Source organism: Folsomia candida, unplaced genomic scaffold, assembly GCF_002217175.1.
Source record: "Folsomia candida strain VU population unplaced genomic scaffold, ASM221717v1 Fcan01_Sc001, whole genome shotgun sequence".
Lineage (NCBI taxonomy): Eukaryota > Metazoa > Arthropoda > Collembola > Entomobryomorpha > Isotomidae > Folsomia > Folsomia candida.
The window spans coordinates 14,868,570-14,890,038 of NW_019091193.1; the positions used below are offsets into that span (position 1 = coordinate 14,868,570).

The window sequence follows — 21,469 nt, forward strand, 5'->3', positions numbered from 1 at the left end:
TGGGCTTTTTGTACGTGCACAATGTATGCAATATATCGCTACATTCTATCACATACGTAGGCACTAATTTTATATGTTTGTTTACTTGACCGAGATTTGAAGGCACCCATAAATATAAATAATACTTCCAATCGTCCGTTTTCTCTGCGCGTGTATTTTTATAGAAAATTCCAAGGGTAGAAAGTTACACCGTTACACACATCTAATCCACCCTGGTGAAGAAAGAGGATGGAAGATTAGGAAAACCTGATTGCCGATAGGTCTAAGTTCAAACAATTTTATTGGACATGTTTCAAGTGCTAACCAGCTGGGCGCTGCTTCTTTGCTGGACGGAAACTTGGACGGTCTGCTAAGAAATGCAAAAGTGAATTCATCCAGACGCAAACAAATGAGCCAACTTTCTCAACATTTTTAAAAGCGGACATTATACTGCCCGTTCCCACTTTCACTCTCATTCTTATATTATAAAACTTTTACCAAACTTTCTTCAATTTTTTTGAGATTCCTTTTCCCATTGTGTTACTACACAGTTTGAACTCTGAAGACATAGTGTGGCATGAGGGTGATTGGCGTAAAAAATGTCCCGTTTGTTGGGCATTCCATCTTCATTTCTATCAATAAATGACAATCTGAGTTTTTTTATTGTAATGGATTCCATTGTACAAAGAAATAAGAGTTCATGCCAATTAGCCTCTGGTAGTTTCATGCTTTACTTTTCTGCACTTTTTGTGAATTTTGATATATGTTAGACATGTATAGACTGAGATAATGAGTTACACATATAGTTACATATATTGCGTAAGGGGAGCGTCAAATTTATGGATGAACATTATGCTACGAATTGGAATAAGCTCGTCTTCTGCCGGTTCCCAATTGTCCCAAATCTTCAATCAAGCAGCAACCATTTTAAATAATGAAATGTGGTGAAAGCCTAAACCTCGATGGAAGGATCAAGCCTGTTGTAAAATGAGAGAACGCCGAGAAACCCGATCGGTGATTGCCTCGAGCGAAGGGATTGCGAATTGTATAAGCCGAGGATCAAAAAGAATTCCTTGGTCTGATTGCGATATTTTAAGAGTTGCTCATATCTTAGCCTTGCACTCACTCTCTTTGGCTCTTACTTAGGATTGCCCAACATTTTGGGATTTTCACCTCTTCACAATTTCACTTCTCCGAAGAAAGCTTTCATTGTGGGCGGATTTAGTCATTCGCTAAAGTACGAACCCAAATCTGTCTCCTTGTTCTCAGCCTTCGACAAATACGTTCCAAGGTGCACGTCACAAACTCTTCGATAAATGTTGTAATTTATTGAGTTCACGAGAGGAAGCTTCAATGAGTTATATAGGCATTGCTCCTCTCTATCAGACCTCTCAACATCCAGCATCCGAGCTTCGAGAAAATTTCTCCACCTCTTCAACGTCTTTCGCTTTAATCCTAAGCGAATCTCCTGGGAGTAACAAATGCTGGAAGAGCAAATGCCGAGCAAGCGAGGAGAATGTACCTACGTATTTATATCGCAAGGACTGAGAGCTGGATGTTACATAGGTTTTTTCTATTTTTTCCCCATGAAGTGCAACTGTCTTGCAATGTGGGGCATTGTGAGGCAGTTCGCGCTATATGAGAAACATATAGTATGTTGTTCCTAATTCTTATGGAGAATGTCGGGCGCTCGTATGGCGAAACGTTTTGACCTACAGGTTTCAACTAAGCGGCGTTGGATACATCTCACCGAGCTTTAAAATGACATTTCTCAGAATTACAGTATCTCGAACCATACCAAAGATATCAACGTTAATACGTTTTTTCGCGCCAAAAATCTTAAAAGCTACCCCAAATGGGTTGGGTGCATGATAGAGACATACATGCAATTACAAATATGTCCAGAAGTACTTCAGCTACAACGTTAGTTTGAAACTTTTTTTTGATTAAGGCTTCAGTTTGGAGCAAAGTTCGAATTTGTGTGATTTTTCGTGATTAAAAGTGTCAATTTGTTCGCGGACCTACAGCCAAAGCGTTACGTTTTAGAGACTTGGACCTTAAGAAAATTATGTAGGAGAGGGTCCAACTTATGACCCTCAGAGGACATACTTTTTTGAATTCGGTCATGGTTTCTGAGTTATGGCGCGATTTTTTAAACGGTTTGAAATTTTAATTTTTCATAAGGTTACGTGTACTACCTTAGATGGTATAATCTAATATGGATAGGATCATGAGTGTTGTGCAAAAATTTATGCTTCACAATTTTATATGTGAGATATACATGAATTCTGGACCATTTCTAAACCATGAAAGTCAAAAGTGAACATGACCATTATATGTACTATATTAATAAAGACATACATACATACATACATATGTACTATATTAATTGTATTTCCTTTATCTTTACTTCTAAGTTACTTTATACTAATTGATTATATATTATGTGGTGTTAGGGATTTATACTTTTCTTATATTTTTAACTGTAAATAAAGCCAAGTCTCACGGTACCCACTGGCGCGCGAAATTCAGTCCGCCCAGTCTACGAGTTGAATTTCACATGTGATTACAAATTTATACGGAAATAAAATCCGAGCTTAACATATCTGAATCGTGTGAAAAATGCCGAAAAAACTACAAAAGCGCAGAAAGGTTGATAAAAATAGATATGTTAAAAAGTTACATCGTACTGGTGAAATTTGGAACAGTCAACCTAACGACGTTGACAATAATAACTTTAATTTAATTTTTGGCATACACAAGGCTGGCATAAATCAGATAAGATGAAAAGAATTAAATAAGCTATGCGGTAAAACCGCTGAAAACTCTATTTTTTCAATAATATATTATGGGCAAATTAGAAAGAGAGAAAAAGTACAAAACAAGATGCAGTACCCATTATTTGAAACTAATATTTCGGGGAGAAAATAGGAGCATATCAGAGGGCCGGAATTTGCCAAATTCGCATTCGCCATCTGTACCAGTCGTCGGGCAAAGTGACCTCTCATTTGCTCCTATTTTCTCCCCGAAATATTAGTTTCAAATAATGGGTACTGCATCTTGTTTTGTACTTTTTCTCTCTTTCTAATTTGCCCATAATATATTATTGAAAAAATAGAGTTTTCAGCGGTTTTACCGCATAGCTTATACTCCAACCAAAGTTTCATTAATCACATATACGCGATTTATGTATAGGTTGTGGTGATATATGTATCACTATCAGTATTTACTAATTTTATTTCATGCACTTATTTCGAGTGAAAGTGAGTATGCATTGAACAATACAATGTAGGGCACAATTTTTTGCTTTCTTGGTGTCTTTCCATTGGTTGAGGTTTATGCGTTATATGAGTCAATCAGTTTGCTTTTAAAATGTGCTAGCAGTAAACCCTAAATTTTCTGCTTTTAGTAGTAAGAAACAACAGAACAAGGCATTATGTGATGATTGCAAATTAATTATTATATTGCTGTGGGTGTCGATGTATACTTATAATAATGCATTCAGGTCAAATCAGATGTACTCTAGGGATTGGCGGCCGTGAGACAGTTGTAAGAATATTGGGAGGAGCAGGAAGATTGGCAAATGCAAATCAGATTCGGAACATTTACTTCATCAGGAAACCAGAAGGGTCCGTGAACGCAACCATTTCCTGGAGTTGGAGTTGTGGGTGGTTCTTCTGTGATTGGCTCTTCAGTGGGTGGTTCTGTAGTTGGTTCTTCAGTAGGTGGTTCCGTAGTTGGTTCTTCTGTTGGGGGTTCGGTAGTTGGTTCTTCTGTTGGGGGTTCGGTAGTTATGGGGTAAGCTTCTATCAAAGCCTTGAGTGATTCTAAGGCATTTATTCTCCCATGTCCGTATACGTTATTTGGAAATTCGGACTCATTTATTCCCCCACAGTTTCTCCCACTAGCCACCAAGTTGGCAGTGTCTGCTCCCCCGAAAAGAGCTTCTTTAACTTGGGCATAGGTCAAGTCCGGCTTGTATGCGAGCAGCAATGCGATCAAACCTATAGAGAACCAGTTCATGTGCATAGGTGACCATTACCGATCACAAGTGCGTATGCATACCTGTCGCATGAGGACAAGCCATGCTAGTACCCGATGCCATCGCATAAGCTGTATTTCCTGTGATCCACGCTGATACTACGTCATGTCCTGGTGCGGTAAGGTCAGGCTTCACTTCTCCGAAAACGGAGGGTCCAACCGCACTGAATGTTTGATACAAATAACAATCACAAAATGACACAATAGGGAAAATAAAATATGGAAAAATTAACGCGATTCTTACCTGAAGTACGAGATGGAATCAATGTTAGTAGTCGATCCGACAGCAATTACATTTCGATCTGCAGGGGAAGAGACTGTTCCACCTGGGGAATACAACATTTTGTAGAAAAACATGTTAAACCAGATCGGCATTATTCTCTTATCGGTACTCACATGGTGGTCCAGTGTTTCCTGACGAAACGACGGGTATTATTCCTGCTGAGTGCCACGCCTCAATGACCGGGTCGAACCTTCAAAGCAAATATACATCGTAAACATGTTTATTAAAACTAAAGAGACCAGGAAACCTTACCAAGTCTGCCCTTGGCCCCCATTCCAACTGTTTGAGACAACTAAAAGTGGTTTACAAAATTAACATTATAATATTCAATATATAAATATATATTTATATAACTATGCATAATATATCTTAAATTGGCAAACGTACCAGACGCAGCGTAGGAGCAGTTAGGACTGGATCCGTCACTCAAGTGAGGACATACCGCAAATTGACCGCACGCAATAAGCGCTAATGGTCAATAATTTATATATATAAATTGATATTGATATATACTTGATTGATACTTCTAATACATATTCATTTATGTATAAATATACTATTTATATTTATGTATGACCTGATGATGCGCAGCTTGCTCCGCAACCTTTGCAACTCATAAACTTGGCGTTAGGGAAAACACCGATTCCATTAGTTCCACAGATTGTTCCTTAATAGAAAAATAATAAACGCAAGTTTTAGGCCTTTTAAGATGGCCTTATAGATTTACCAAGATGTCTGTCTGTCCGTCCGTCTGTGCGTCCGTCTGTGCGCACGATAACTCTCTTTAAACAAAAGCTATCGACTTGAAATTTTGCACACTTCATCTTCGGGTCAAAAGTAAGGATGAGTTCGGAGATGGGCATGATCGGCCAAGTAGTTGGCCGGTGGGGGTCATTACTATCCAAATGCGTTGCCCTTAACTACCAAGAACCTTTAGAGCAGGTTAAATTATTTAAGTGCAAGTAAAATATTTGTAGCTTGAAAAATATCTATAGTAATAATTTTCAGTAATTTTAGTATGAAGATTGCGACTGACCTCAAAGCGTTTAAATTGGAATGGAGTTTCAGAAATTTTAAACCTGGGAGACCCGATAGGGTGACCCGACGGATTTCTAAAATTTGTAGTACGTAGTTGAAATTTGGAACAAAGGTTGCTAGTGGATTGTAACAGAAAAACTGAATTTAGGTTGGAACAATTTTAATCTTGATGGACCCTATGGGGTGACCCATACTGATTTTTCAAAATCGTCATATCGAAGTGAAATTTGGGAGAGAGGTGATCCATATCTATTTTTAGAAATTGCGTTAAAAACATGAAATCCGGCACGGTAATACTTACAATTAGTGGCTTCTCATCAAAGAACTTGAAATTAAAAGTTAGCTAACAAGGGATACTTTCGAGGTGATAATCGTGTCCAGGGTACCACTCATTGGTCTAAATGTTTTTTGATCGAGTGTTTCTCACGGGTTCGGGTTCTTACTTCGGGTTTCGGGTTCGGATCGGGTTTGGGTCCTGCTTCGGATACGAAATTTCAGAACCCGAAACTTTCGGGTTCGGGTTCGGGTCCGAGAAATGTGAGCCCAAAATTTCGGGTTCGGGTCGGGTTCGGGTTCCGACTAAGAACCCGAAACCCGAACCAACAAGAACTTTTTGCCACAACGAATACGAAAACATTAAAAAGAAAATAAAGTGTTAACCACACTTGCTACGACGGTTATGCTGCAGTAATTCATTAAATAATTCAAATTTTTAATTGTCGTAACTTCTTTTCACAAGTGTCTTCAATTAGTGTTATGGTTTGAATATTGAAATAAAATATATTTTTTTATCAAAAATTTGCTAAATAGTTAGCTTGAGCTTACTTTAATATTGGAAACTTGAAACTGAAAATCATTTTCAGTTTTCAACTGATTTAAAAATTTCTGAATGTCACGGAAAGCCATTATCCATGGTCGATTTTTTGAGATTGCATTATTATGGTCGAGGAATTAAGATTCACATTTTAAAATGCGTTATGTACTTATGCAGAAATGTGCTTAATTATAATTCCTCGGTCATATTTACAGAAGTATTGTTTGTTTGAAATCTTTAGGCTAAAAAGCCAGTCACCCCTTAAAGTTAAAATATATTCGGTTTTTCGGGTTCGGGTTTCGGATTTGATCCGCCAGTTCGGGTTCGGATCCTTGCAAACGGGTTTCGGGTTCTTCGGGTTCGGGTTGCCCTCAAGTTTCGGATCAGTAGTATCGGGTTCGGGTTTCGGATTTGCAAGAACCCGACCCGTGAGAAACACTAATACCCATCTTCGAACTCGGTCGTTGCCCAGATGCATGTCTGTATCAAATTTGGTAAAAATCAGCCTACTCCTTCGAGAGTTATGGAAAGACAGACAGACGGACAGGTCGATTACATAAGCCCTAGTTCGGGCTAAAAATTATATGCCAATCGTTCATTAGAGTCTGGCTTTTATGTAATAATGCCGTCTTAAAAGGCCCCGCGAAGTTGCTTGGAGTAGGTTTTATATTTAGAGTTACACGAAATATTAGAAACACAATAATGCGAATTATTATTAGCAATTTTATATTTTTTGTTTAAGGTCTTTGAACTCCAGTGTTCCGATCGCGACGCGTCGCGACGGTTTGTCTCGCAATAACATTGTCGAAACGAACCATCTCGTTTCAATCTCGCTATCAATGTTATCAATGCAAAGCGGAAAATATTACTTTAAACGATGGGCTTCGCGAATGCTAACCGTAGGCATTTAAATCTAACTTATTGGAGGAAGGTCTGTATATTATATAGTAGATAATAATCTACCTGTTACATGAGTTCCATGTCCGTTATCGTCGTAGGGGTCTAGTCGTCCATTAGAAGGGTCATACCTGCAGAATAAAAGGATAAAATCAGAATGGAGTTGTTGTTCGTGAAATTTTCTTGTCGTACCATCCATAAGTTCCCAAGAAATTATTTCTCACTGCTTCATGGGTGTGAAGAATCCCAGTATCAATCACAACTACGCGAATCTCTGGTAGGTCTACGGTCTGTAAAATACAATGTTCATTGCATGGTATCACACTTGAGCAAAACCATTTAAGCGTACTGTGTTTTTTGGATTTGTTAGGATGACTGTTAATCAGCACCTCATTTAACAGTCATTGGTCATCTGAAATTACTTACTCCATCATCTGATCCAAGAACTTCGGAAAGTAAAGAATTTGCTTCTGGGGCCTTAACCATCGAAATCCCCCACTCTGGCGTGTCCCCAATTTTTGTACCAGATACTTGGACCGGGAACTGGGGTTCATCGAGGGGATAATGAACGTCCTCACTGATTCTGGAGACCTACGTTAGTTTGCATACGAAAAGCTTAGATCATGCATATAAAATTATTATATAGGCAAAGCTACTTGCTCTACATGAAAAATTGTTACAATACCAACGGAAATTCGCTAAGTTTTCGCATAATTCCCTGGGAGCATCGTTTGATCACAATTTGGTTAGTAATCCACAATTGTTCGAATGGAATACGCTCTTTTTGAAGAAAGTCAGTCACATCGTTCTGAGAATCACTGCTGTGGCTTTTCAGAGATGATACCATGTTGGAGATGTGATTGGTGCGAGAGATCCGAGCATTGTTGGACCTATAGATACTTGACGGAATCTGACCAAATGAAATCAATATATCCGCAGGTTCAGAGGACTCTAGCAATGAAAAATCAATTTTGCTCTCCATTCCTTGGATCCCAAGGATGCCGAGCGAAATTATCAAAATTCGCAACATTTTTTCTACCGTCTAGTAAACCTTTCTTACGCACTAGGAAATGTCGAGTGTCAGAATAATTTAATGTTCACCCCTGACACTGAACATAAAATTTACATCATTTATCGGACAAGTATAAAGTGAGCGAGTTTCCAAGTCCTTAATTCTCCTGCTAACTTTATCAGTCAGCACAAAAAATGACAATGAGAGGCTTGTTGGTTATCCTGATATGACATGACAGATGATGAATTGAAAGTATTGTTTATTAAAATTATGACGCATTACAAGTTCAAAAACATCAATCCTCTTCAGTTCAGAAGGATGGATTAAAACGTTAATTAGCTGAAGTTTCCGAATCACAACAATTTGACTTCAAGTCATTGTGTATGATAGGTCAATCAATCTACTTAAGTGGAATTTTACCAGTGCATGGCAGATTTGCTATGAAACATGTTGATAAGTAATTTCTCATGTTTATGTATGTAGCTGATAGCTGACCACCGTCATACTCTGCAGAGCTAAGACTCTTCTGTTTCTGCTCACAACGATGCGGTTATTTTATTTGACTAAATTTCCCAAAAGATAAAGTCATTATTGCGTTGACCGTGACTTTAATATTTAGAGTTTAATTGATATTTAATCCATCTAACCAAAATCTGATCTGTTCGCACAGTTTCTGATGAAATTTTTCTGAGGAAGGCATAATTATTCAGCAATACAGCTTGTTACTTATGTACATTTGTATATATGTCATATCACGTTGATTCCTATAATGAATGCATGAACAAGCTAATTAAGGTAGCTTGTATGTACATATTTGTACAAATACGCAGCTACCAACGTTCACCTACTTATCAAGTTTCGAATTCTAGAGTGTGGGTATAAAGGGGATACTTTTTGTCAGAAATAGAAAAAAATAAAGTTATTTCCGGAAGGTAAGGAAAAATCGCATTTTCGCAAGTTGCTCAATCTCTTTGATTTTCAGTGATGCGTTGGAGTATTATTAATCTAGTGAAGAACTCATTACTCTCCGAAAGCAATCATTGCTCTCTAGCAGACCAGAACAACCTGGAGAACTGGAGGAGGAGAGAGTTTTTCTTCTCCTAGGCCTACATATATCTCTACTTATCTATCTGCCACCGTGCTTGAGATAACTATATTAGGTGCACTGTGGAGACTTGATGATAATATAATAACCGCTTTACCCGGTACCCGCAGTAAAATATCCACGAGTAGTACATCATCAACTCTCCAGAACTCTTTTTGTTGGTATACATACTTACAACGTACTATTAAAAAGTCGGGAAAGAAAACAGGTTACAGAACATCCAAGTTCTATCTGTCTGATTCAACCATTTTATCATTATTTCATATGATATATGTTACAACTCTCGCCAAAGTCGAGTGCTTTATCAGACTCGAGAGGACAGGTACGGAGGTGGAAAGCCAAGTTCACGTGGAATAAAAACACATAAACCAACCAACCCACTACATATATTACTGACAGAAAGTCGTGTTGATCTCTGGCTATATAGGAATCCCACCACAACGCAGCACGCAGCCAGCCTCAAGTGTACATGAGGAAAATTCCTTCCCTTAGATTCCAGATGGTTACTTTCTTCATCTCACTTCAACTTTCTTGGTCCTCAGCTCAAAAATAACAGACAGACATAATAGTCAGGAGATTGTTGGTATTACGCTGCTGACTTTCCATCCGAGCCAAACAACTTTGTCCATTAAAAACCTTTAGAAAAATCTCCAAGCATTTCAGCCACCTTGGGTTGATCACCTTAAAACTTTTTTATTTCCACCATCGCCATCCTCTTCACCTTCAGTGATAATCTTATGATTAAAGGATCATTTGTGCAGTTAGTTCCGGTTTATGAGTCGCTCACGACACTGTCCTGGCTTTTTTCATCATGCTGCTACTCAAGAAAAAACGAAGCCCTTGCTGAGCTAGTCTACGTATGTATATATGTGCGGTTACTTTCTTCGGGTTAGCTACTTAATTGGCTCAACACATTTCGCTGGGGTCAAAAGACCATGTCTTAATCCTGAGACGACTGAAAAGAAATAACGATATTTTGTATCTGAAAATTTCAAAAAAAAATTCCATTTCCAACTGAATGTATATATATTTCTACACTATTTAGTTAGTGTATTTTTTTAATCCGGAAGAGGTTTTGAGTAAGTAGTTCCATGTACGTTCTCCCTTCCTGCTGAACAAAAGGTTTGGTAATTTGTAAAATATTCAAACACTTATTTCCTACCCTCATGTCTCATTGTCAGAATAACGGAAACGTCCCTAAAATGGCACGTGGCCTTTTTAGACCATCTATAGCATAAAATTGAAATGTTTCTAATCAAGCGTGTCGCCAGTTAGTTCCTCTCAATTGTCTCTTGTCTAGTGCACGGCTCAGGCAACTCGGGGTGAGGGTGCACTTCATTGTCATTTATTTTCATTCGATTTTGGCTCACTTCTCTCTAACCCATTGGAAGCATTATTTTCTGGATTAAACTTTCCCCTGAAGGATGTGAGTTTAATGGATTAACGGAAAGTTCAAACTTTCCGTTATTGGGTATCGAAAAATCCGTGACACATAATAAAGTAGAGGATGAGATTCGAGTACTTGCATATTTAGCTACTGTTCTGTTTGCCTGTGTTTGAATAAGGATCATCCTTCGGGACAAAGGGGTAGCAACTACAGAAAGGCAAGTTTTAATTTATACTCAATCTACAGATCTACTGACTCAATAACAAAGCTTTTGTATATGTTCAATGTGTATCGTCGATTAGATTGCTTTAAATCTGTTAATCAAATTACAGACAAATATATATTCTAACTAAAAAATTCACAATAGTTTAGTTCTCAACATGTAGTGGGGGAAAGTGAGAAATCAAGTTTCAACATGGGTAAAATCGATCAAGTGGTTGACAGGTGGGGGTCATCTAGGTCGAGTGGGGTCGTTGGTGCAAACTATTTTAAATCAAGTTTGCATTTTTTATGCAGGATCCTGGGAATGTCCGGACATTCAATAATATGACATATTCTAAACGTCAAACGTCCGAAAGCAATGGAGTGTAACTCTGATATATTATATGTCTGCTTTCGTATTTTAATTTGGTCAGTCAACAAAATACTGACCAACTCTGTTGTAACCATCTAGTAAAACGTTACAAAGTTTATGCGTTTGGATTTTGACCTTGATGTAATTTTCTAGCTGTCTAACCAAGATAAAGGACATTTGTTTCAATGAAGCAAAATGTGCAAAAGTTACCGGTGTATAATAGCTTTTACTACAAATCTTAAGTATGATGAATAAATGCAGATAGTGAAATACAGATAGTGCAGATAGTGCATAGACCAAGGGTGGTCTGTCTTGAAATTCTTCACTATCGTTTCGCCGTAAACTTTTCCATAAAATATTGATAGTGCTTAAAGTACAAGAGTTTATATCAGTTATATAAAAGTACTACTTTGAATATTAAAACTTTGTATTTGGTAATGCTTTTGGTATACGTAGATATTACTTGTTGGAAACTATTCGAGGTCGAAGGAATACTTATATGCTACTACTTTGTGGTACAAAGAAAGTAATTTATTGGAACTTCTGCACCCATAATAAGTAGCCGCAAGTTGATACATACGTAGAAATTGTGAAGTGGTCTTATTGCTCAAAACTAGAAACAAGAAATAAACACATCGCACTTATATTATTAAGAAGGTTATTGAGGTGAAAGAATTCCAGAAGTGTTTGAGTGAGTGGTCACTAGTGTGGCTTGTTAGAGCCTGGGGATCAACTCATCAATCCACCCACGGCTGTAGATGAACCCTGCGTGTGGTTCTCTCAAAATTGTCTATTCTACCAAAAATGGACTCAGTAAACTGGCATGATTACATTTCTGGTAAATTTCCCGTTCACTGCATCAGCCTTCTTTCTCAGTCAGTGTGTGTGTCCATGTGTCCAGACCAGATCAAGCTAAATGCATGATCATGCAGCTCTTTGATCTGTTTCACCAAATTATTTCTACATTCGTAAATTCGATTACTCCAGACAAATCTTAGTCATTATTGCTTCCAAATTTCGATGTACACAAAAGGTCTGACAATATCAGATGATACGCTTTTGTTTAGCCAGAAAAATTATCCATAAACAAAAATAAGTTTCTTTCAATCCGTGTCAAAAATAAAAAAGTCTCTGCAAAAAATTGTGACACCAAATATCCAGCTGTAACATTGAGTTCATATCGTATTGAAAGTGAAACATGTATCTTTGCATATCTCTTTAGACAGGTGAATCTCAGTTACCAAAAATAGGTTGCACTAGGGGACAATTAATTACAGTGTTAGGAAACTAGATATAAATTCTACTTATGTAAAATTACAGGAAAATCCGAATCTCGTTACGTTGTTGGTAAATAAATAACTCAAACTTTACCGAGGGACCGTGTTTCATCCAGTGCAGAAAACTGAATACACCGAAACCTATGCATGTAGGTTCCTTAAAAGTAGAACAACATGACGCGTATGTATGCATTATAAAATTGAAGTCAAATCAAATTGCAACTTGTGAGCATAATTTAAATTCTCCGGAACTATGTCGAGGTTTGTGTCGCACAAAATCCGGCAATTCAATTTCCCAAAGTAGGAAATGGTGGGAATACCTAATGAACTAACCATTCATTGAATCAGTTCAGGCTGAAAGAACATGATGTGTTTGCAGTAGCGTAATAGACGTTCATGTTGTTGCTTCTATTCAATTCCTGCAATTTCATGCTTTAGTTAAGCAGTTTAAATCCAAATGTCGCCCAGTGAAACTGAATCATTTAATACTCACGTCAAAATTACCAACCAACTCCCCACAAATCCGAAACCAGTATTGCCAAATGTCCACAGACAGAGGACTTTTCAGGAAAGCTTAACTCTCCATGCAAAGGAAACAGACCAACCGCCTTTTCAATGCCCAATGTTGCCATCAGATTAGAATTTACATATATAGTTCAGGTTGGAGTATAATTAGTAGCTTCATGCCATAACATAACGTTCATCAAGTGACTAACCTTATTGGGATGGTTCACGAATTTTTAGCATATGTACGTGAGCCTGCACCCCATTTAAATTTATTTGTTGACAGCGCTCAGAATCACATTTTCACAACGGAGAATTTTTACACATATGCAATACACATTTTTAGATGGCAAGTGACTTGTCTTCAAGTTTGATTTGTACAAGACCCGTTAAAAACGATAGAATAGAAAAGCGTTGAAATTCTGCATGAGTGACACAGGAACAAGATTCTTACGGTAGGTTTAACAAGTCTTTGCCTGCTGTTTTGCATAAATCATTCTCATCCACCCCTCAAACGTGCATTTGTTCTACATGACTTGGCTCCTCAAAAATAATTCTCAACCGCACTCAACAAAATCCATGTGACAGGATTTCCAGTTTCAATTTATATTCCGCTACTAATTAGTTCCGAATCCCAAAGTCTTTGTGACAAATTCAGTTGCCAGCCGTAAGGTCTGGGTCTCTCTTTAATTGAGTTATGAACCCCGTTTCTACATTAATAACGAGAGTTTCACCATATGTGACTTTTTCGACTTCTTGAACGTTGCGACCAACAACAACACGGAAAAATATTACAACTGCAGAGCCTCTGTTGCATCAAAAGTAATAAATCCAACACCGCACCATACACAATAACTTTGTCATACAAAGCAAGTAAGTATGCAATGATAACTTTGGGCAAACTTTGGCCACTCTCCGCATTTATTGGGCTCGTGGGCCAACGAACTTTGCACCACGAGCCCTCTAATCACAGAAGAAAGAGCAGAAAGACTATATGCACCATATCATGTCAGAGTAACAAATGCTGGAGCAACGTAACAATCGTGGGAGCGAACTTGTTCTTTGTGTCCAAATGAGACCATTTACATTGTTGGGTGGCTGGGACAAAAATGCGAGCCCAGTGCCAAAAAGTTCAGCCTGGAACGGAACTGACTTTATGACATCATCACGGGCTGAAACGCCTTCATTCACCAACCAGGCATCCAAATGAATGCAAATACATTTGTACCCCATGTTTGAGCCACTATTTCAAATTAGGTTCACAACTCAAATTTACAATTCATTCCACAATCTCGAACGAAAAGGGCTGGTTGCAACAGTGGCCGTCACCCATGTTTTGTACACTGCAGGGCTCTGGCAAAGTGCTTGGGCTGCTGTCGAATTATCATAACACCATCATATCAGCAGCCGCGCTCTCTCTGCAGAGACTTTCCCTCGCCTCCACACACCATGAATACGCATTAGAATAACAGATAGGGCAAAATGGTCGCAGTGGATCCTCATATAATATTAGATGACAGTGTACACGCTCTAATTTGTAATTTGTTTTCTGTATTACGACTATTAGGGCTCTGAAATTGAAGTTGGGGTATTCAGAGTCGAGGGTAATAACAGTGGTTATGTGTTCTCCTCTTTCCCACTCTACAATCATCACCAGAGAAATGCAGCCCATGCAGCAGCAGCCTACGTTGTACGTACGTAGTAGGAAATAGGAATGGGTTGGGAGGTAAACCTCGAATTTCTACGGAGGAGAGAATCGAAGAAACTGTTGGAGAAAGGAACAAGATCATGCGCCACAAGGTTGACTCTCTCCAACGTTGTGTTTGCACAAAGTGAAAGTTGAAGCAGTGGGAGAAAGTCGTCCTCCTCGTCCTCGTCGTACGTACATATCCAGCAGCAAGTCGTGTTGGCTTGGTTAACTTGCTTGGTTAACACCATTGTCACCGGAAGGGTTGTTGGGGAAAAGAATTCTGTGCGACTTTACTTGCTTTCCAACTGGCTCGACGTGTGCAGAGCCATATATTTTATTTTCTCTGTAAATTAGTAAAAGTTTTATAAACCCGAAATGTTATACATGTATGCACAGATGTATAATGCTCCCAATCTTTGATTTTCTGTAAAATTATTATTAAAATTATTATAACTAATTGAAAATGCTCAAAAATATTTAGACAAATGACTCTAACTTGTGTTTCACTAAACTTAATTCGATGTCAAACCAACTCTATCGAGAGATTATTACTGGATAAATTATATGTATGCATGCATGCTCACATGGTCAAATATAGGTATTTGTACATCTATATATTTGTATATGCAGATAGATCTGTCTCCAACATACTAAATAAGTGCACTTCAAGTTTTAGGGTTTTTATTTCCAGCTTCATACATTTTATTTTATTTTTTACTTATGTACTGACCCATGTTGAGAACTGTGCAGCATGAGTCAACCATTCGCCCACATTGCAAGAGTAGGAATATCCATAGCAGTGAAACTTGTCTGACTGCTTAAAAGTTTGTACTTTCGGTGGATATTATGTAGAGAAATTCGACACCTATAAGATTACCGAGAGTAGTTGGGTTGCTGAACGCCTTTCACCAAGAAATGAACGACGTTCCCCGCCCGTCTTTTCAAACTTTCTTTCCGTTACTTTATTTGAATGTTATTTAATACTTGAGCGTCTTTAGTAAACAAATGAAACTTTGTAACGGGTGTAGATGTTTGCAGACTCTGCCTTCCTCCTTTTATGGACTACATAGCATGATTGGCACAATATTCTAAATATGGTACGTAAACTTGGATTGTACCGGAAGGCGAAGTTATTGATTACTGCCGTTACTAAAATAATTAATTTCTTAATAATGCCATTTCTTGTTTTTAATATGAATACATACGCAACTTTATACTTGTAAGTACATCTGAATTCCACAAAGTGAGGTAATATAAAGACATGTATTTGATACATTTGTATATTTTTGTATATTTCTATAATTTTTTAAACAAATTATACTTAACATATGTATGACTTATATTTATACATAATTATCGTGTCATGCATTTAAGGGAATTAAGATTTATTTGGCACGCAATTAGGTACTAAAGATCGCAAAAGCCAATAAAGCCTGACATATTTGTGTTTTGATTAAGCCATCATTCTACAAGTCTCGTAAAACTTTATTGATCTCCCTCGAGCCAAGTGGTCTTATTAGATTTATGAAGTTTGAAACATGCCAATCAATGGAATGGGATATGGTTGTACAACTTTAATTTGTGTGGATGACCTTTTACAATTTATATCAATGTTTTATAGGTAAAGCTTCGATCATGCTTGTAACTCATACAGACAATAATACCAATATAAATCCATATACATTTGATGAGGTAAATGGTCTTATTGGGCATTGGTGAAAAAACATAAATGAAACTTCTCTTTTGCAGCTACGCGAAACGTTCCCCTTTCTCCAATAACAGACTTTCATACTCCCAACACCTCGCTAACGTCACTCAAACGAGGCATCCAGCAGTGCTCGCAGCCCGTGCCGTTTCATGTATGCAATGGGAACCAATGGTGTGGCATCATCTAGTCTCGTCTTTCTCCCACCATGGCTCATTTTGAGACTGTTGGGTTCTCTCATAAGAAAAGACGGGAGCCGAGCATGAAATTCCGAAACCCGGGTAGGAAGCACAAGTCTTGCTCCAACACAACCGTCGAAGCCAGTCAGTGCAACTTTGAGCTCTGAACCCGTTGGTTGACAGTTGGCTAGTTCACCTCTCTTCTAAGCACACGATGTGCATACAGTGCGAGTGCATCACCATACACGCAAAGTATAATAATTGACGACTTTCTCCTCGAGATTTACTTTCTATTAATTCAACAAACGTCGAGTTGATGATATGAACAAGACGCTCACAGCGGTTTAATTCAGTTTGACCTTCTCAAGCAGAAACAAGAGTAAAGTTTCTTCTCTGTAAATCTTGAAAGAAAGAGTTTTGCCTATCGGTAGCTCTCCCACACATTTGCTTCAACCCATCAGCAGCATTATAGAAAAAGGAGAGAAACAATAGGAATCAGTCTCCAGATTGGTTTTGCACCGTTGGTCCAGTCAACTCCAATATTTTGGGTCCCACTAATGCAAAGTGATGGTGAAAGTGAGTTGAGGGGAAGAGAACTAAGCACGGTGGAAACCAACCAAAGAGGAGGGCAGAATTTAAGTGAAATTGACCGTCAATCCGGATTTTCGATGTGGACATTCGTGCTTTGTTAGTACATACAACCAAGTGAGTAGTTCTACTATTTATGTAGCTTCTACAAAAGTAACTCTCTCGTCTAAAAGTCAAACAAACTAATGCAATCTACCAAAAAGGGTCTCTCGTGCACCCAAAAAACCAACAAAATATATTTATGTGCAACTTTCACATACAATATAATTCAACGCACAACAGCTAACTAAACTGAGTTAAAAAACCCTTCCTCCTTCAATTTTATAATCTCATCTCGCTCCGTGAAGTACGTTACAAATAGTTCCGGATCAGAAAGAAGTGGACGCCACTGAAGGGGATTTTAACAACTTATTTGCGTTGAAGTTGAGTGGACACCTAGACGACTGTCGAAGCTTTGTCTTTTTTGTTTATTTCGTGTCTTGTGGGTTGTAGTCCAGAGGGACATGAGTATACAGAAGAGAAATTGAACTATTATAATTCCAAACTGGCGGACAAGACTCACTCAAACCGAGAGAAATTCTTTCAAAGCACACGCCGCACAAAATACTTAAATTGACGTGAAAGATCGCCCTCTACATACATGAAAAGTTGTCAGCATGGCTTCATAAAGTAATGTACAAATAAACCAACGTCCAAATACTTTTGTTCAACAAGAGTGAGTGGTTAGGAAAAAACTTTCAAGAGTTTAACAATCAATTGTACAACTTGGGGGAAGGAATGCAAACACGTACCAGCACAAATCATCATATAAGCTCTGAAGATTCAGTGTTGTCTTTTCAGCTTGAATTTCTAATGCCTGGAAATTGACATTCAGACGATTGGAAACGTTAAACTCAATAAGTAGCAGTTGTAAAAAAAGTAACTTGCGTCAAAGTGATCCACACAGAGTTGCTAGTATAAAGGAAAATTTAACCAAAGTCGTGGGACGAGTGAGCACGAGAAAAGTCAACAACAGAAAGAGTAGTAGTGGATAAATTGGCACACGTTGTGATCGACTAGCATGATCATCATTTAGGACATCAAAAATAAGTTAAAGTCGTTGGACCGGAAATAAATATCCGCTGATGTATGAGTGTGTTTAAACAAGAGAGAAAGTTGAGCTTAGACCAGCTCTTTCTAGTACATTGGTAAAGTGAGTGACCAAATCGGGAGCGACGGGACCCACCAAAACCAGCAAATGAAACAGAGGGCAGTTTTGACAGAAATCCATTACCATTATTAATAATTGCTATTAGTGCCCTGGACTTTTCCCTTGCAGCCTGCATGAAACCTCAGCAACTCGTGTTGTTGGGGCGTAGTAGTGGGTGACACACTGTCAACTATATCTCAAATCATAAATCGTAACATTTAGTGCACTTTTTGGTGGTCATAAAAATTTACGGGATTCCTTTCACAGCAATATCGAGTAACCTCTGTTTTCTTTCACCTATTTCAGATTTTCATTGGTATTCTACTCTTGTAACTGTCTTGTCTCATTACCAATAAAATTGTGTAAAATAGAGCGAAAGAGATGGCTACTGAATTCCATACAATCATTTTCTGGCGAAATCCAAATGAGCGTAAGTGTAGGAAACTACAAATTTGCGGCTTCGTATCTCAAGCCCATTTCCAGTAATAGAGTGCATGTTGTGCGCCTATCCTATATTCCGTGAAAAGAATATAAAGTCTGTGTCCCTCGGATTGGGACAACAGGACTGGTCCAGCGTCTCGCAACACAAAGGAGCAATCTCAGCTTGAAAGGGGAAAGGAGTTTTCTCTTAATAAAAAGGGACAGGAGTAGTGACTCGAACTGGTGGTGCCTGGTGCAAGACAAATTGTAGTGTCAAGTTAAAAGTTAAAGTCTTAAACAATTGGGACGGATTGTCTCATTAATAATTCGAATTAAGTTGACAGCCCATCAACCCAGATCAACTTAAACTCAAAACTTTCATTCCATCGAGATTCGCGACACTTGGTCCGACTTCCGACCAAGAGCACAACAAAGCCTGGTGGGTGCTGGAATCAGGACAGAATTAAACTTTGGGCCGTGTGGTGCAGGACCACATTATAGACTCGTTCTGCTTCAATCTCATTCCCTCCAGTGGCCAAATCTCTTAAAATATTAATAGAACAAATCCAGTATTCTATCCAGCATCACGCCCCTCCTATTCATAAGATCGACCCAAGGTGAACCGTAGACACGCTTTTCAAGACATCATCAAAATCAATGAAAGCTTTTCGCTTCCTCAAAAATATCTGACTCTTGACTTTCTCCGCTGGAAACTCGAGCAATTCCTCCACATTTAACCGATAACCACAACCCCGTCGCCTAAATTCCCATTTCACAGCAAAATCGTCATTTCAAGTCTTGAAACTTTGTAAGAGAATCCTGCTCGATCATGTCTCGGTCCATTTTCAAATCTTGTGGAGTCACTCGGTCGCTTCTCTTCCTCATCATCTTCTCGGCTGCGTCTCAGTGGAAACCAACAGGTTCGTACACTACTCGTATATACTCCCTTGAAACATTAGATTTAAATCATGACGACTATTGTCGGACATCTTTAAAATTAAAAAAAAAATTCTAAATTTTATTTATTTATGTTTTATACCAATAGCCATATATTTATATTGCATGAGTCCGTGTTTAATTGAGACATATGCTCTGCTAAGTACGCACCAAACGTGTTTGTGTGCATAGGAGCTTGCTAACTTTGTTGCTGGTGTTTCAAACCCTTTCCTCAATTTATGGAATAAACCAACGACATTATAATTATTATGATTTTCAAGAAAAATTGGCACCGCTGGTGTTTTCTAAGTATTTGGTGTATCTAACTCAAATGCACTTTCCCAGACGTGCGTGTCCCGTGTCAGGAAATTAAGGCTGTGGAAAGTCAATGTATTCTGGAATTTGTTTCCCCTCAAGTTTTGTGATAATGTTAGAGTGCTATTACTGCAATCACGAAAGCAGCTGGCACGACTTTCTCTCCCTCCCGTTGTAATATTTACATAGTTTTGCGTAACGTTATCTAAATAACTGAGGTATATTGACTCCCAACTACATAGACTGTGGAAATACGCAATTATACAAATAATTATAGATGGGGTGTGTTTTCCTCAATAAACCTCAGCGTATGAATCACTTTTTTTGTATGGTGCAGTATTTAAGAGCCATTTATATTACTTCATACGGGTTAATTATGTTATCTAACCTGAGTAGTCAGTTTAATTTAGTGCACTTGCATTTAAAATGTCTCAATACTCACTTATGTTTGATGCACACAGATAGATTTTTATCTGCATGCGATAAGAATGCCAAATTATGGATATATAAATATGTACGTATGTATGCTTCTCTTAACTTTTATTAAGCTGGCAGAGCTGAAAAAAGTAACTGGTATACATGCATAAATGGAGGTTGAAAAGTTGGCTGGTGTGTCAAGTACAGTCGTGTTTTAACCTTGTTTTAAAATACATGCATTCATGTTGCCTCATAAATCTATCACATTCCGGCGGCGGCAGTGAATCCAGTCGGACACGCTGCTTTCTCCATGCAAAAATAACTTGAAGGAACTTTCATTCAAATTCTGGAGAATTTATGATGACTTGCGTCGTAATCAACTTTGGGAGAAAACGTCTCCAATAAAATTTGTAACTGTTATGTTGGGCGAGGAGAGAAAATCAGGTCAGAGAAGTCCCCTTCTGTACTGCCTCACTTTCTCCTCCTCTAATCAGCCATAAATCATTCAGAGTGGTGGGCTTCAATTCCAGATTGGTCTCTGATGGTTGATACCATCATCCACTAACCACCAGTACCACTTACAACGGTGACACTGTTCGCCAAATTGCTTTTATGATGATCCCATGAGGTTCTTTTGAAACATGGATCTAAACCTAATGGAGTTTGTCACTTTTACTACCCCCTCCCCCCAGAAATCCGATGATGATAATACGTTCAAGTAGTTTACTGATGGCTTAGCCGTAAATTCAATATGTTTCGGCAGCCAGCTCTTATCCACTCCAGTTCAACTCTCTCTTCTCACTTGTAAAATATGTTTCGCTAAAGGACAAATTATAATTATATTTAGAATTTCAGGCGAGTAATTTCTCAACTGATGCCTAACTAGATTATTACATCAAGAGTCAATTTTCATGTTTTATGAGCGAGCTGTGAGATGGAACAAAGTTTGAAATAATAATTCTCGTACTTGTTTGGAAGACTAATAACGATATTTGCATGACTTGATACAATATGAAAATATGTTGCAAACATTGGTTTTATTTGTAAGTACGTTTGTCGGTATAATTTGAACATTGTGCAAAACTCTTTCGCAATATGTACATATGTATGTGCGAGTAA

At 38.2% G+C, this 21,469-nt stretch overlaps 2 protein-coding genes and 1 long non-coding RNA gene across 3 annotated transcripts in view; 2 read left to right on the forward strand and 1 right to left on the reverse strand.

Moving 5' to 3' along the window:
- Window positions 1-3,198: 3,198 nt before the first annotated feature.
- On the reverse strand, window positions 3,199-8,216 carry LOC110863300 (bacillopeptidase F). The gene is made up of 11 exons (XM_022112574.2): window positions 7,738-8,216; window positions 7,479-7,643; window positions 7,245-7,342; window positions 7,119-7,183; window positions 4,881-4,970; window positions 4,691-4,771; window positions 4,556-4,595; window positions 4,417-4,493; window positions 4,265-4,346; window positions 4,045-4,184; window positions 3,199-3,983 (listed from the first exon to the last, which is right to left on the reverse strand). Exons 1-11 carry the CDS (start codon window positions 8,080-8,082, stop codon window positions 3,502-3,504), a joined length of 1,665 nt encoding a protein of 554 aa, XP_021968266.1. The 5' UTR covers window positions 8,083-8,216; the 3' UTR covers window positions 3,199-3,501.
- Window positions 8,217-13,225: 5,009 nt separating this feature from the next.
- On the forward strand, window positions 13,226-16,065 carry LOC118433819. The gene is made up of 2 exons (XR_004833592.1): window positions 13,226-13,366; window positions 14,479-16,065. It is a non-coding gene; the product is annotated as an uncharacterized LOC118433819 (long non-coding RNA).
- A 557-nt stretch (window positions 16,066-16,622) lies between these two features.
- The window catches only part of LOC110842981 (zwei Ig domain protein zig-8), an 84,899-nt gene continuing 80,052 nt past the window's right edge, over window positions 16,623-21,469 (forward strand). Inside the window, exon 1 of the mRNA XM_035846572.1 lies at window positions 16,623-19,602. Coding sequence (XP_035702465.1) covers window positions 19,512-19,602 — 91 coding nt within the window. The 5' untranslated portion in view covers window positions 16,623-19,511. The remainder of the gene's footprint in view (window positions 19,603-21,469) is intronic.